Below are 15,232 nucleotides of genomic sequence, written 5' to 3' on the forward strand. Positions count from 1 at the left end.
GTAGAAGTGCAAGGGCAGGCAAGTAACCAAAAATCTTTTCTGCCACTTTGTGGGACAAAGGGATTTAACTCAGGCTGTTAGACACGTTTTATTTACTTATTGTAATTTATTTATTTATTTGGTTTTTTTGAGACAGGGTTTCTCTGTGGCTTTGGAGCCTGTCCTGGAACAGCTCTTGTAGACCAGGCTGGTCTCGAACTCACAGAGATCCGCCTGTCTCTGCCTCCCGAGTGCTGGGATTAAAGGCGTGCGCCACCGCCGCCCGGCTCCCTTCCTGCTCAGTCTGCCTCCCCTTCCAGCACCCTCTCCTCTTCCTTTCTGGTGATAAAGTACGGTTCCCATGTGCCTGACTGAAATCGGCAGGCAGACCCTCATTTCATCATTCAACTAACAGCGAGTATACCTTGCTCTAAGTTGGATGCATGAATAAGAAGACCATCGGCCCCTGGGACTGAACTGCGGAGAGCAGAAACGATAATGAATTGACTCTGAGAGAGAACATTTGACTGTCAGCAAGAAGGCCAAGAAATCTTCTCACAGAATTATTTTTATTTATTTTAGATTTTTAAATTTTATTTTATGTGAGTGAACATTCACATGTATGCTTGCATGTATGTCTGTGCACCACATGTGTGCCTGGTGCCCAAGGGAGTCAGAAGAGGGCGTCAGTCGCCTGAAACTAAAGTCACAAATGGTTGTGAGTCTTCATGTGGGTGCTGGGAATTGAACCTGGGTCTTCTGCAAGGACAAGTGTTCTTAACTCCTGAGGCCATCTCTTCAGTCTCAAGACACACTTGTTTTGAAAGATGAATAGGAATTCTCTGGTATTCCAGCATGCAGGGACAGGCAAAAGCACCAAGTGTAATCCCAGAACTCAAGAGGCCCAAGCCAAAGTATCCCAAATTCAAGATCAGACTAGCAGACAAAGTAAGTTCTAGGCCAATGCGAGGAGGGGAAGATGGGCAGGAAAGAGGGGGGAAAGTAGAACAGGGAGGAAGAAGAGAAAGGAAAGGAGAAGAAAACAAACAAACAAAAAAGTATTGAAAATTGTACTCCACCCTCCTTTCTCTTCTTCCTTCCTTCCTCCCTTCCTTCCTCCCTCCCTTCCTTCCTCCCTCCCTTTCTTCCTTCCTCCCTCCCTCCCTCCCTCCCTTCCTTCCTTCCTTCCTTCCTTCCTTCCTTCCTTCCTTCCTTCCTTCCTTCCTTCCTTCTTCCTCCTCCAAGACAGGGTTTCTCTGTGTAGCCCTGGCTGCCCTGGAACTCACTCTGCCAACCAGGCTGGCCTCAAACCTAGAGATGTCTCTGCCTCTTGAGTGTGGGATCAAAGGCGTGTACCACTACTACCCATGAGTGTGGGGTCAAAGGCGTGTACCACTACTACCCATGAGTGTGGGGTCAAAGGCGTGTACCACTACTACCCATGAGTGTGGGGTCAAAGGCGTGTACCACTACTACCCATGAGTGTGGGGTCAAAGGCGTGTACCACTACTACCCATGAGTGTGGGGTCAAAGGCGTGTACCACTACTACCCAGCAGTCCACCCTCCTTTTATTTTTAATTTAATTTTATCATTTTGTTGTGAATTAATGTTTTGCTTGAATGTATCTGTGTGCCACATGTGTCCAGAAGAGGTTGTAGGACCCCCTAGAACTGAAGTTACAGCTGTAGCATCCATGTGAGTGCTGGGAACCTGAGTCTGCAAGGGCAGCAAGTGCTCTTTACTGCTGAGCCATCTCTCCAGCCCCTGTGCCCTCCTTATTTATTTATTTATTTATTTATTTATTTATTTGTTCGTTTGTTTGTTTGTTATGTATACAATATTCTGTCTGTGTGTATTCCTCAAGGCCAGAAAAGGGCACCAGACCTCATTACAGATGGTTGTGAGCCACCATGTGGTTGCTGGGAATTGAACTCAGGACCTTTGGAAGAGCAGGCAATGCTCTTAACCGCTGAGTCATCTCTCCAGCCCCCCCTGTGCCCTCCTTTTTTTTTTTTTTTTTTTTTTTTTTTTTTTGGTTTTTCGAGACAGGGTTTCTCTGTGGCTTTGGAGCCTGTCCTGGAACTAGCTCTTGTAGACCAGGCTGGTCTCGAACTCACAGAGATCCGCCTGCCTCTGCCTCCCGAGTGCTGGGATTAAAGGCGTGCACCACCACCGCCCGGCCTGTGCCCTCCTTTTAAGGGAAGACGGAAGCAGGGGAAAGCAGTCACGTCACGATAGTCTGGACTAAAGTGGTAGAGGTACAGATGGAGAAAACCAAACATGCAAGAGAGGAAGGAGCTCAAAACACCAATGCTGGGAAGGTGAACTCATTGGGGTAAGGAAATTAGGAGGAAGTCCATGTTTGTATATATCTGTCTTATGGACTGCACCATTCAGGCTGTAGCTAGACACATGGGTCTGACGCTCCAGAGAGGGTTGGATTGTAGGTTAATGAAATCTCAGGGGAACTATTAATAGAAGAGACCCTAGCCCAGAGACTAGTTACCTTCGTCCAATCCACTGAGGTTCCTCGCTCTCCCTCTAGGTGGCGCTACAACCTTGCACTTCTGAGGTGCGTTTTCTGAATCGCGCTTTCTCTTCGCGATCTGGCATCTCTGTCCCTGGACGTGCCTAGGTCATGCCCTCTCAGCTGGAGACCCAAAACAGGAGCTGACTCTGGAAAGCATGTCACCCACGCGGCCAGCACATGCCTGGAGGCTCAAGGACTTCAGGGAGGGTGGTGTGGCTGGCGTGAGCACCTGTCCCTTGGGTCCCCTCCAAAAACCACGGTAGGGAATGTGTGGAGGGGACGGGCCAGTAGGCAGCGCCTCTCTCAGGGATGCGTAGAAAGAAAAGGCGACCAAGTTCGGTCCCTAGACACACTGGAAACGGAAGCTATTGGTCCCTTGGGTCATCCCCTCGTGGGAAGCATGTCGCGGACCCTTTAAGGCTCCATCTCCTTTGCCCTCCCCCGCCCGGGACAGGCTGGGACACCCGGGACCTGACATTTGGCGGAGTCTAACTTGAGATCTAAAAATAGCCACGCCGGGTTACTTCGGGGCATTGTTTCTGACACACACACACCCGCGTGCTCTGTGTCACCCTGCTGGAGTTACCCGGTACCCTGGCAAATGCACCTTAGCCCATGCCCTCCTCTTCGACCTCAGAGGGGGACCAGATGCACTCAACTCTAAGAAATTTCGCAGTCCAGAGTTTTGGATGACGGGTGGAGCCTTTTGTTCCAAGAACACTACTTTGAAAACTCCGAGGCTGGCGGGAACCATAGGGGCGTGTCTCCCCACGACACTAGGCTAGAGGTGGGGGCGTGGCCTTTTGGGGTGTGCGGGTTCCTGGCCAATGGGTGTCGTGAGGGGCGTGGCCCATGGCGGGGCGGGAGTGAGGAGGTGGCTACAGCTCCCCGCATCTTTTCCCCACCAAGCGGTTCTCACTAGATCCCGGAGAGCCCTGGTGCTCTCCGGCTCCTTGGCTGTGGCAGTGGGTCCCATCAGACGCGCCCTGTGCACATTACTTCAGGACGCCAGGGTCTTCTGCTTCTGCCCACCCGGCCGGGGCCAGACACCCTATTCGCTTTTTCTTACTGCAGCGCCCGAGTCTTCAGTTCTTTTAAAACAAGATGCCGTCGGGTTTCCAGCAGATCGGCTCTGAAGTAAGGTTCAGCATTCGGGGGCAAATCGGGACGCGGGTCCGGTTTTTCTTGGGCTAGGGTCGAGGTTGGGGTCAGCTAGGAGGCGGTTCCTGCGCAGGCGCAGGGGTTGGAAATGGGGGGCTGGCTATTTATACCCAGCCTAGACAACCCGTGACTGTCAGATTCCAATCCCGCCATGAGACAGAATGGGTCCGAAGGGCTCTTCAAGCGCCCAGGCTGCGACTGGATTCTGACGAATCCAGAGTTTGTCTCCTGTCTTACTGTGCGCAGCACTGAGTGGCTTCCTGCCCTCGACTCTACTTGGGAAGGCAGATCCAGAGTCTTACCCTCCCAGAGCTGCGGGTCTATTCAGACTCACAGGGTTTCTGGGACCGAAGCACTTCGGGGGCCCCACCCCCACTCCTGGCGCTCCTCCAGGAGGCTGAACTTTCTCTTGGCCTTGCGGTGGGTGGAGGGGCAGAGGGGAGTGTCAGCCCCCACCCTACCCCCCAGCTCAGGTTTCCTCTGGGAGACAGACTGTGCCGCCAGCAGCAGTCACCACTGCCACCGCCCCTCACACCACCATGCCTGCCTCTTCCCTTGGGCATAGCTCTCTCTCCCTGTTAAAATCCCGTTATATCCCCTGGTCCTTGGTCCCAGCTTAGGAGCTGAGGGAAGGTTAGGCCGAGATTTTAAAAGCAATGACCCAGATGCCCTTTCTGGAATGGCCCTTCTTGGGCCTGTTGAGGGCCTGCTGGAGCCGGCCGAGAGAACTTCCAGAAGGAAGAGATGAGGATTAGGGCTGATACTAATACTAAACTTAACAGTTTATAAAAACAGGCAATGTCTGGGATACTATTAACAGCAGATTTTAGCTTTTACAGTATTTCACAGACTGACAGGTAGTCCAGGGAGGCAGTATCACCTCACAAAAGAGGAAACTCAAGTTCCCTTCAGAGTGGGGAAGTGACTTACCCAAGGTCACACGAATCTAAGCCTGCCTCAAGGTCACAGGGGAATTCTGAGGTTCAGATCCTCAGACGTTTGGCCGTAATGTGGACCCAGACATGCGTTTTTTCTACATGCCCAGGTTCCTGTTGAGTTCTGTTTACAGTGGAATCTTTGAACAATTCCTAATATGGCCCACTTTCTCTCACCCCGTCTGCTGGATGGAGCCCAGGATCTTCATGCCCCAGCTGGGCCTGGGCCCCTGAAGGAAGCCAGATGTGATTTTATGTGACACTCTTCCCTTTGTTTTTGTCTGTCCAGGATGGGGAACCCCCTCGGCAGAGGGTGACTGGGACTCTAGTCCTTGCTGTGTTCTCAGCTGTGCTCGGCTCCCTTCAGTTTGGCTACAACATTGGGGTCATCAATGCCCCACAGAAGGTGAGAGATGGGACAGCTGTTGGGATGAGCACTCAGAGGTGACAGAAAGAGGTCTCTAGATTCGCTCCATGTCGTCCCCCAGGTGATTGAACAGAGCTATAATGCGACATGGCTGGGGAGGCAGGGTCCCGAGGGACCCAGTTCCATCCCACAAGGCACTCTTACTACACTCTGGGCTCTCTCCGTGGCCATCTTTTCTGTGGGCGGCATGATTTCTTCCTTCCTCGTTGGCATCATTTCTCAATGGTTGGGAAGGTATGGAGCTGGAGAGCAGGGGTGGGGAGGTAGAAAGGAGGGCCGTAGCATGGGTGCCCTGACCAGCCCTCCTCTTTGTGTGCCTGCCAGGAAAAGGGCTATGCTGGCCAATAATGTCTTGGCAGTGCTGGGGGGCACCCTCATGGGCCTAGCCAATGCCGCTGCCTCCTATGAGATACTCATTCTCGGACGGTTCCTCATTGGCGCCTACTCAGGTACCCATGGGTGCGATGGCTCTATTCTGTGGCCCTGCTGTCCTTAATCATGCATGGGCTTCTGTAAGGGAAGATGTAGCTACCCTCAGCCCTCTTTTCTTCCTTCTGCCCAGGGCTAACGTCAGGGTTGGTGCCTATGTATGTGGGAGAAATCGCCCCCACTCATCTTCGGGGTGCCTTAGGAACACTCAACCAATTGGCCATCGTCATTGGCATTCTCATTGCCCAGGTAAATAGGCCTGGCCTTGAGAGGCGTTAAGAGTAGGAGTTGGGTTGGACATCCATAGTTGGGCAGGAAGCAGTAAAGACACCTATCTTTCCTACCTTCTCCCACAGGTGTTGGGCCTGGAGTCTATGCTGGGCACAGCTACCCTGTGGCCACTGCTTCTGGCTATCACAGTACTTCCTGCCCTCCTGCAGCTGATTCTGTTGCCCTTCTGTCCCGAGAGCCCCAGATACCTCTACATCATCCGGAACTTGGAGGGGCCTGCCCGAAAGAGTGAGCTCTCACCTTGCATATAGCCCAGGCTCACACCTCCATCCCATCCATCTTGCTAGTACCCCTCCTCCTCTCAGGCTCCATAAGGCCTGACATTCCCCACCCCCAGGTCTGAAGCGTCTAACAGGCTGGGCTGATGTGTCTGATGCACTGGCTGAGCTGAAGGATGAGAAGCGGAAGTTGGAACGAGAGCGGCCCATGTCTCTGCCCCAGCTCCTGGGCAGTCGCACCCATCGGCAGCCTCTGATCATTGCGGTTGTGCTACAGCTGAGCCAGCAGCTCTCTGGCATCAATGCTGTACGTATGGAGACCCAGGCAGACAGTGGGTCAGGTAGCAATTTGGGGAAAGGGAAAAGGGAATAAGCCCATCTCCTCCATCAGCATTCAGGCTCAGTCCAGTTTGGTGTGGTTGGAAAGAAGGACCAGACATGCCATGGTCTTTCCTGCTCCCTCACTTGTAGGTTTTCTACTATTCAACCAGCATCTTCGAGTCAGCTGGTGTAGGACAGCCAGCCTATGCCACCATAGGAGCTGGTGTGGTCAACACGGTCTTCACGTTGGTCTCGGTAACTGCTTGCCTGTGGAGCGCCACATCACTGGGATTTTAGCCCTGGGTGCCTTGGAGATCCTACTCGTGTTTTTCCCCAACTGACCAGCTCCCCACCCCCCACCCCAACAGGTGCTCTTGGTAGAACGGGCTGGGCGACGGACACTCCATCTCCTGGGCCTGGCAGGCATGTGTGGCTGTGCCATCTTGATGACAGTGGCTCTGCTCCTGCTGGTGAGGCCTGGGGGCTGTGAGGACACAGTGGTCCAACCCACGGGGATAACCTCACGGGGCTCTGGGACTGTGTGCCGGGACCAGGGGAGCTCGGTTCTAGAGTCTGGTCTGCTTCTGAAGTACCCTGGCCACACCAGGGCCTAGCTATAGCACAAGTCTAGCAGTCCCTGTGAAGCCTCAGGACCCATAATTCCCAAAGAAACATCTTCAGAGCCAAGCTGGGAATCAACCATTACAGGACAAGAGACCTGGAAACCATCTGAGGCAGCCAATAAAATGGCAGCACTCAGGCACGCTCCACGGCAGCTCAACATTTGGGAGGCTGTGGTGAAAGACAAGTTCCAGGCCTGTCTGGGTAACATAGTGAGACCCTGTCTGAAAAATGGGTGAAGAGGGGGTTTTCCAGGGCCTGTTCTAGCCTAGAATGGCAACCTCTACCCAACAAGCCCTGGAAAGGAGATTTCAGTCCTCTGGGCCTAGGGAAAGGGGAGAGAGATCTAGAGAGGGCAGGGTCAAATTTTCTACTCTTCTTTCCTGGTCTCTAGGAACGGGTTCCAGCCATGAGCTATGTCTCCATCTTGGCCATATTTGGCTTTGTGGCCTTCTTTGAAATTGGCCCTGGCCCCATCCCCTGGTTCATTGTGGCCGAGCTCTTCAGCCAGGGACCCCGCCCAGCAGCCATGGCTGTAGCTGGTTTCTCCAACTGGACCTGTAACTTCATTGTTGGCATGGGTTTCCAGTATGTTGCGGTAGGTTTCCTGCCCTTTGCCCAGTTTCCCATTATCAGTGGCCAGAGGGGAGGCAACCCACCCCTAGTTCCCGCGCTGTCTGGTCAGGGACTCCCAGGCTCACAGGTAGTTTCTGGATGGCCACCCTGGTGGAACTACACCAGAGTCAAACAAGTGGGAATAGATGGGCCAGCAGCAGAGTTATCTTTTAAAAAATAAACAGTGGTATAATTTAGACCAGAAATAAAACGATAAACTTTCTAGTAATGCTATAAGTGGTTTAGGAATCTACTCCAAGCATACGCTCTTAGGATAGCAAAGGGTGAAAAGCTAAAGGGGTTTTTCCATGTAAATTTTAATTTCTGGTCATTTCTGTTATCTCTTAAAGGAGTCACCTGCTCCTTGAAGTAGCCCCAGCTCCCTATTAGTCTTTAGCTCCTTGCTTCCCAGCCCTCTGTCGTCAACACTTCTTTCTCCGACTGTCCCAGGATGCTATGGGTCCCTACGTCTTCCTTCTATTTGCCGTCCTCCTGCTTGGCTTCTTCGCCTTCACCTTCCTAAAAGTGCCTGAAACCAGAGGCCGGACGTTTGACCAGATTTCAGCTGCCTTCCGTCGGACACCTTCCCTCTTAGAGCAGGAGGTGAAACCCAGTACAGAACTTGAATACTTAGGGCCAGATGAGAATGACTGAGGGGCAAGGCAGGGTGGGAGAGCCGCCCTCTCCACCCATGCTCCTCCTTTCCTCTGCAGCACTTTAGCCCCCTTTCCCATCACCTCCAGGATGGAGAAACTACAGCCTGGAGAACTGGGAAGCTGAGGGAAGGGTGGTTCGTGTACCCCCTCATTCCCCTCCTGTGACTTGGATTATTTATGTGTTGTGGCTAGGCTGTGGCCACCCAGTGGGCTATTCTCCTCTTCTGCCTTCCTCCTGCCCCTACCCAGACTCAGCCTCAGAATAGTTTTGCTCCTTTTAGAGAAGCGGATCTGCAGAGGGAGGTGCTGGGTTGAATTCAGTGGGTGAGCAGAGCAGAGGTGGGGTATGAGATGAGCAATTTCCTACCAACTCTGACTCCGCCCACAATTTGGCACTTTCCCTGAATTCTTGCCACATAGACTCTGGGTGAAGGGGGTTCTGTCTTGACCCCGCCAGGGCAAAGGACACACCCTCCCAAAATCTAGCCTCTCCACAGTCCCTGTAGGCTCCTCTTTCCAGGGCGAAGGAACACAACAGTATATACCTGAATGTGGCAAGGAGCAGTAGCAAATAAGCATCAGTCTCTAGGCTTGGGGTGCTAGCCTGTTCCCCACAGCTGCCAAGGGTGGGTACCAGCTCTTTCTTGTTCCCCTCCAGGAAGGGTGCTAGACCTGAAAGCTTTTGACCAACCAAGGGCAAGAGGGGATTTGAAAGGCTGCCTATAAACACTGGTTGGGAGGGAGCCTTTGGATATTTTTGTATGTTTTGAAGAACGAGTAGGTAGCAGAAACCCAAGGGCTGCTGTATTAAATGTGTATATAGAGATTCATCCATAAAGTCACTGTATGAAGATGAGTGTCCTGTCATGGAGGAGCTGGAGGGTGGGTAAGACAGACAAATTGCCCTCAATCCTCTTTGTTCTGCTTTGGCTCAAGGGCTCAGAAGCCTCTAGAGTCTAGATTCTGTCAGTTATTCATATCCACTTCTATCACCCCATAAAAACAAAACAAAAACAAAAACAAAAAACCAGGGTCTCGATGGTCGACGGGTGGTGGTGGCGCATGCCTTTAATTCCAGCACTGAGGAGGCAGAGGCAGGCAGATCTCTGAGTTCAAGGCCAGCCTGGTCTACAGAGTGAGTTCCAGAACAGCCAGGGCTACACAGTAAGACCCTATCTCAAAAAACTGACCAGCAACAAAAACGGTCTTACTATACAGCCAGACTGGCCTTGTGCTTATAGTCAGCCGCTTGCCTCAGCCTCCTGGAGTTCTGGGGTTACAGGCCTGAATCCAAATGCCCCACTTTTTAAAAACACTGACAAAAGAGTCTATGTGGCCCAGGATGGCTTGGAATTAGGAACCCTACTGACTCAGCTTCCTGAGTGTTGAGTACATCTGGGTCCTTACTCTGACTTTCTCCATTGCTTCAGTTCACAGTCAATGTTTTATAAACCACACTGACAAGCGCCCAGGCACTGCAGAGGTCTCCCCCTCAGCTAACGGACCCATGTGTGATTCTCAGTGATGAGAAGAGTTATTGTCAGAACTGAACTGTCCGCGTGCATCTTAACCCCACACAGGGTGGTCCAGAAGTGAGTCACCGATGATCCCTCATCTCCAACAGAAAAGAGGCAGAGACTGAGACACCAAGAAAGCCTGCTTTTGTTTTTACTGGAGGCTCAGGTGGCACGTGACAGTTCATAAAATGGCTTCAGAGGTGTTGGGAGGAGGTCGAAGGGAAACAAAAAATAAATGGGTGGGAAAGAAAAACAAGCAGGAGGAGGTGAAGAGCCGGCTGGTCCTTCTCAGCCTGACTTAGGGAGGAAGGTGGTGCCTCTGAACGGTAAGGACGGATCCCTTCCTGCAACCCTTGGGAGGGGAGAGGGAAAAGAGAAAAAGCCAAAGGCTGTTGCTTTGGCCCTCCTGAGTCTCAAGGGAAAAGCTGATGTTTTGATGTCATGAATTATCGGAAACGGGGGAGGGGGATGCTGGGTAGTCAGTTGGAAATGGGCAGATACCTAAGAACGAGGGAAAAAAGACAAGTCATAAAGGATGACAGCAAAACCCAGTCCCTGGCTTTCTTAGTCAGCAGCAACTCACCAGATGGTAGCTCTGGGTGTCCTGAGGTGGAATCACTCCAGTATGGTGGTGGGGGGGTCCCCACTGTTGATAGGTGCTGAGGTCTAAAGACAGCAGTGGCTAATTAAGACCAGTTCACAACCTGTTTCAACTTTCTCTTAACTTCCCTCTTCTGCCCCTTCCAACCAACTTCCACAGTTCACACCCCCAACAGCAACAGCTGGGGACAGGAGTGGGCATTCATTCAAGGTAACCTGGACAAGCAGGCTGACTGGGGGGGGGGGAGGGCAGGGACAAGGAAAGCACAGGGCCAAGAACTGAATTTGAAGCAAAGGAAAAGGACAGAAAGAGGGGCAACTGATCTTGGCCTTTCCCACACTGAGTTTCGGGCAATTAAGACCCCACCTCTGCGGCTATAGGCTGCCGGGGGCCAGGGGGCTGCTGCCGACGCCGCTGGAAGTAGGGGCGGTTTCGTGGACGCTGGGGCTCAGGCCGGGAGCCATCAGTGGGGCCTTGGCTGGGCTTGGTCTCACCATCCCCACCTTCTGTGGTAGGCTGTTGGGGTGGCCTAGGGCGGAAAGGCCTAGAAAAGAAACAATCTCTGACAGGACCAGGGCACCCAGGGTAGACTCCCTTCCCCCAGGATTCCATTTTCTTATCCCAGGCTCTTAGAACTTTTAGAATTCTTGTCCTTTTACATGGGCCCAACACTGAACCCTGAAGGGAAGACACAGTATAGTCTTACCTTCGGTACCTGGGCCGGAATCTGGGTGGGGGCACCCGTTCATCTCCCTGCTGTTGGTCCCCCTCCAATGGGGCAGTCTCCTTGGGTTCTACCCCATCAGAGCCCTGGGAATAGACAAGGCCTAGGTGAGCTACTGAGCCCCCTGCTGTCCCTTGGCCAGGTCATCTTTGGCTCTTCCTAGTCTAGTTTTACTTTTATGAGGATTCTCGGGTCTCCGCCCTCACAACTGGCCCACTCCAAAGCTGGCTCTATCTCACCTCTATGGGCTGCTGCTGGTTAGGGGGCCGAGGGCCTCGCACAAACCGCCTTCGATAGAAGAAGGGTGGTGGGCGCCGTCGTCTAGGTCGCTGCCCTGAGTCCTCTGCCCGCTCCCCTTCGCTGCCAGGTTCAGTCCCACCGGAGGGAGCCTCTGCCACCATGGGTGGTGGGGCAGCCGGGCGAGGCCGGGGGATGAATCTGCGGAACCTACGTCGATTGGGGGCATAGCGGCTGCCCTTCACCGGCACCCCCCCAGGCCCCGTTACATTAGCAGCTTCTGCACCCTGGGGAGGCAGAGAAGGAATCGTCAGAACTTGTCCTGGTCACAAGCACACAGCACTTACAAACCTGCCAGATCACTGGTGTCCCCCTTCTTCTGGCCCAAGTCCTCTATCCTGTGGCCCCTCAAAATCACTCCTTTCTCCCCTCCCCCAAGGGGCAGCAGAAGGAGTTTGTACCCATCTGAGAAGAAACAACTTGTCCTGAGAAATAACTGCCACATTCCCCCCAGAGTGTAAAGACAGGACAGGATGAGATAGAGAGGGCCACTCTCCCTCCTTCACTCCAGAGGACTGACTGAGGAGGGTCCTGCTAGGGCTGGGGTCCCGTGTAGAGAACACACACGGAAGTGCTTGGTGAACTAGAGAGAAGAAACCCACATGTTACTGGCTGGTGGCAGGGACGGGTTCTTTAGGACGTGTCCTAGAACAGCCCTAACATCCCACAACATCCAGAGAGCACAGGCCCCATCCCCGCAACAAGAGGCAGAGCTGGCCCCAGGAGGATTGAAGCCTAGCCTGACAACCGGGCCACCCTCCCACAGTCCTGGCCAACTTCACCCTACAGCAGCTCCCAAACCTTCTCTCCTTCCACGACATCAAACTCCACGGTCTCCCCATCTCCAACACTCCGCAGAAACTTCCTGGGGTTGTTTCTTTTAATAGCTGTCTAGTTGGGGGGAAAGTCATGAGAAAAGTGAGGGCAGAGACCAGGATCTCTCTCCAGCTTCAGCCTCCACCCAGCTCCACTCTGTGACATTCTACTGGAGTCTAGGGCTGAAGCACAGAGCAGGAAGTGTTCAAAGTGGGGCAGGGCCTGGAGCGCAGCCCCACTGCACAGAAGTGATCGTGTTAGTAGGGAGAGTCATGAGCAAGAGGTCTGAGGGATCCACTGTAAAGTCACCATGGTCCCCAACATGTCCTCCCTTCCCTTCACCCCTCAGGGACTTCAAAAAGATGGAGGCAGTAGAAACTCAAAAGCAAAACAAAGGCTGAAATGTCTTAAGTCGCTCCTTACCTGGATCCCACTGAGCACTCCACCACAGCAGTGGTTCTCACTAGCCAGGAGCAGAATCACCTGGGAGCACGTTAGAACAGAGCACCCAGCCCCAAGGCTCATTAATTCAGTGCCTTGGGCAGGGCCTGAGAATTCAGGTGATGCTGCTGCCTGCTGGTGCAGGGAACACACTTTGAGACTCACTGCACCCAAGTGTCTCTGGCCTTGCCCTCGGAAAACTGCCTGATTCCTTCCTGTGGTGTTAACAGGTCCCAAGAGGTGGTGGGCATGCCATGCCCTGAGGGCAACATGCACAACTCTGACAGCTGTTCAGCCACTCAACGGAAGTGGGGCTAATGGTGGTTCATACAGGCACCTGAGGTGGATGGGAGGCCGGCTATTCCTCATGGGCAGGCCGTAGTGAAGTTAAGAGCCAGAGAAACATATCATGTGCAGCTAGAGGTTTTGGCAAAGGCTTCCACAGAGAGAGCCGGTGCCTCCCCTCAGAAAGCCAACCTAGCTCTTACCTGGTGAACAAAGACATCCTCCTTGGTGTCATTCCTGCAGAACAGGATGGGTGGTTAAGGGGGTGACGGGTGAGGCACTCAGTTCCACTGAGGCCTCCCTAGGTGCCCATTCCCAAGATGGGCCCATCCTCTCCACTGTTTCAGTTCCTGGGGGTATGCTGGGGCTCTGGGAAAGAGCAAGCAGCAGGGTCCCCGAAAGCTGGTGCAAAGAGAACACGCTGCAAATCCCCAGCAAGAACTAGGACTTCATGAGGAAAAGGTAGAGGCCGCAAAGGCACCTTGAAGAAACCAGGAGAGCCTCCCCTTCTACCCCAGAGGCACCTCAGAACCTGCTGGTGCCAGGTGTAACTGTCCCTGGCCAATGTCCCCTCCTCCCCTTGACCCCTCTTGGGGTTGGAAAATTCCACAGGCTCCTTCCTTCTAGGATCAAAGAGGGAGAAAGCAGGGAGGGCCAGGGCACCCGGCTGAAAGGAGAGAGCAAGGCACACACAGGTGCAGTCCCCAACAGCCGCACCGGCACTGTCTTCTCTTTACCCTCAGCCTGGAGGTGAGCCACAAGCGCCCTCCACACACACTGAACAGGATGAAGACATGCTCCCGTTCTTCACCACCACCCTGCCTGTGACTTCTTTAATCCCAGGACAGGGAGCAGGAGGCATCCTTGCAGGAAGCCGCCTTCCCCAGAGCAAATGTTCTAGCTTTAAAGATGTGGGTCTGCACAAAGGTCAGCCTGCAAAGAGGGAACAGAGGCTCCCAGGAGGACTTGGCTGGGCAGGGTGCCTGGACTGGGGAAGGCCACAGTAGGGGAGACCTGCCATAGACTCTCCCATAGCTTAGAGGGGTGTGGCTGCCAACTGAAGAAGGGCAGCAGTCTCTGGCTGAGCAGGCACTCCCCCCCTCACCAGCTTCAGTTCCATCAGGTGGGCGCAAGGGAGCTGGTTCAAATGAGCCACAGCTCTTTAGAGAATTTGTATAGGTGCCGTGAGTGTTGCCCTTAACCAGGAAACCAGTGAGGGCTCCAAGCAGGAGCCCCAAACGTTCTACCCCAAAGGCACAGAGCAATCTAAAAATAATGAAGCAACTCCAGAAGGTGAGACAGAGGAGCTGGGAAGGTCAGGGTCAGGTTTGCCAAGTTCCTGGATCATTAATCCTCTGCTGCCCTTGAAGATGCGGATGCAGCTTCGTCTTGCCAGTAAGCACACATTTGTGCTGTGGTTAAAGACTCTCAACCAGCCTCAGCTGGACATCACAACCATGTGCCTTGGCAGGGGTAGAGATGAAATAATGTGTCCAATACTACAGGCCAGTTCAGAAAAAGACACCCGTTCCTCCCCCTCCCTGGGTTCCTTGGATACCTGTTGATGAATCCGTAACCATTCCGGACGTTGAACCATTTGACAGTGCCCAGGACTTGGATTGCTGCCAGGCAGAGATGCAGTGGGGACAGTAAGATGGGGGAAGAGACGGAGTTGGGCTGAATTTTGAGAGAAACTAAGCTAAAAACCTAACCTGCCTCCCTATTAAGTTTCGACTCACCAGATCTCACTGGGAGCGTCAAAGTGTTCTTACCCGGGTTCTACTATTTGGAATCCCTCACACAGGGAGGGGATTCAGACGTTCAAACCCACGCTCCTCACATCCTACAAAGTTCAGGTCCTTTACCTAGAACCGGGTACTCCCTGGTCCACCCTCAGGGTCAAAACTCTACAGCCCTTCTAGCCCTCCCAAATGTAAGGGTCCCCACTGCACCTGCTCCCCAAAACAGAGTCAACTACACCAAGTCTCCAGCTAACCGGGGCGGGGCCAGGCCCTGAGGTTTTATTTTCCTACCCAAGGCCCTAGCTGGACCTGCCCGCCCCGCCCTCCCGCTCAGGAAGATGCAGCAAGATTTCCCTCCAGGGGAATCCACTGATAGTTCGGCAGCTCCCGGACCGGTTAGTCCTTTGGGCCAGGCCTACCTTCGGCTTGCCAAACCCTGCTACCCCTCCCCCAGCCCGCCGACCCTCAGAGCCCCCCTAGCGCGTGCCCCCCCCTCACCCAGCACCGGCTTGTCCGCCTGACTCCGGACCGGGGGCGCGGGAGTCCCCGAAGCCGCCGTCGCCGGGTTGCCAGGGGTGCGAGGGCCGGGCACTGAGGGGGTCCCAGCAGCGGGGCCAGAGGCGGC

The 15,232-nt window shown here is 53.7% G+C and overlaps 2 protein-coding genes across 3 annotated transcripts; one reads left to right on the forward strand and one right to left on the reverse strand.

Moving 5' to 3' along the window:
* Nucleotides 1–3,485: 3,485 nt before the first annotated feature.
* On the forward strand, nt 3,486–8,182 carry Slc2a4 (solute carrier family 2 member 4). 2 transcript variants are annotated; one of them, XM_038326642.1, is made up of 11 exons: nt 3,486–3,647; nt 4,896–5,012; nt 5,095–5,267; nt 5,358–5,482; nt 5,596–5,711; nt 5,819–5,981; nt 6,091–6,278; nt 6,443–6,547; nt 6,661–6,762; nt 7,308–7,511; nt 7,979–8,182. In XM_038326642.1, exons 1-11 carry the CDS (start codon nt 3,615–3,617, stop codon nt 8,180–8,182), a joined length of 1,530 nt encoding a protein of 509 aa, XP_038182570.1. In that variant the 5' UTR covers nt 3,486–3,614. The 2 variants fall into 2 exon arrangements, with proteins under 2 accessions (XP_038182570.1, XP_038182571.1); XM_038326643.1 differs by having other exon boundaries at nt 5,608–5,711.
* Nucleotides 8,183–9,875: 1,693 nt separating this feature from the next.
* Nucleotides 9,876–15,226, reverse strand: Ybx2 (Y-box binding protein 2; the record flags this gene model as incomplete). Its single annotated transcript, XM_038325393.2, has 9 exons — nt 9,876–10,202; nt 10,285–10,367; nt 10,669–10,846; nt 11,009–11,112; nt 11,266–11,550; nt 12,125–12,214; nt 13,069–13,102; nt 14,424–14,487; nt 15,106–15,226. Coding segments are annotated over 8 exons (927 nt in total), but the record flags the coding sequence as incomplete, so codon positions are not given.
* Between the last annotated feature and the right edge of the window lie 6 nt (nt 15,227–15,232).

This window comes from Arvicola amphibius, chromosome 4 (genome assembly GCF_903992535.2).
Source record: "Arvicola amphibius chromosome 4, mArvAmp1.2, whole genome shotgun sequence".
Taxonomy (NCBI): Eukaryota; Metazoa; Chordata; class Mammalia; order Rodentia; family Cricetidae; genus Arvicola; species Arvicola amphibius.

What these genes read in the sequence shown, in the direction of transcription:
- Slc2a4 (XM_038326642.1), top strand. Translation starts at nt 3,615, where the DNA reads ATGCCGTCGGGTTTCCAGCAGATCGGCTCTGAA. An exon ending in GGAGGGGCCTGCCCGAAAGA is followed by an intron (nt 5,982 to 6,090) that starts GTGAGCTCTCAC and finishes CCCCACCCCCAG; the next exon opens with GTCTGAAGCGTCTAACAGGC. An exon ending in TGGGTTTCCAGTATGTTGCG is followed by an intron (nt 7,512 to 7,978) that starts GTAGGTTTCCTG and finishes CGACTGTCCCAG; the next exon opens with GATGCTATGGGTCCCTACGT.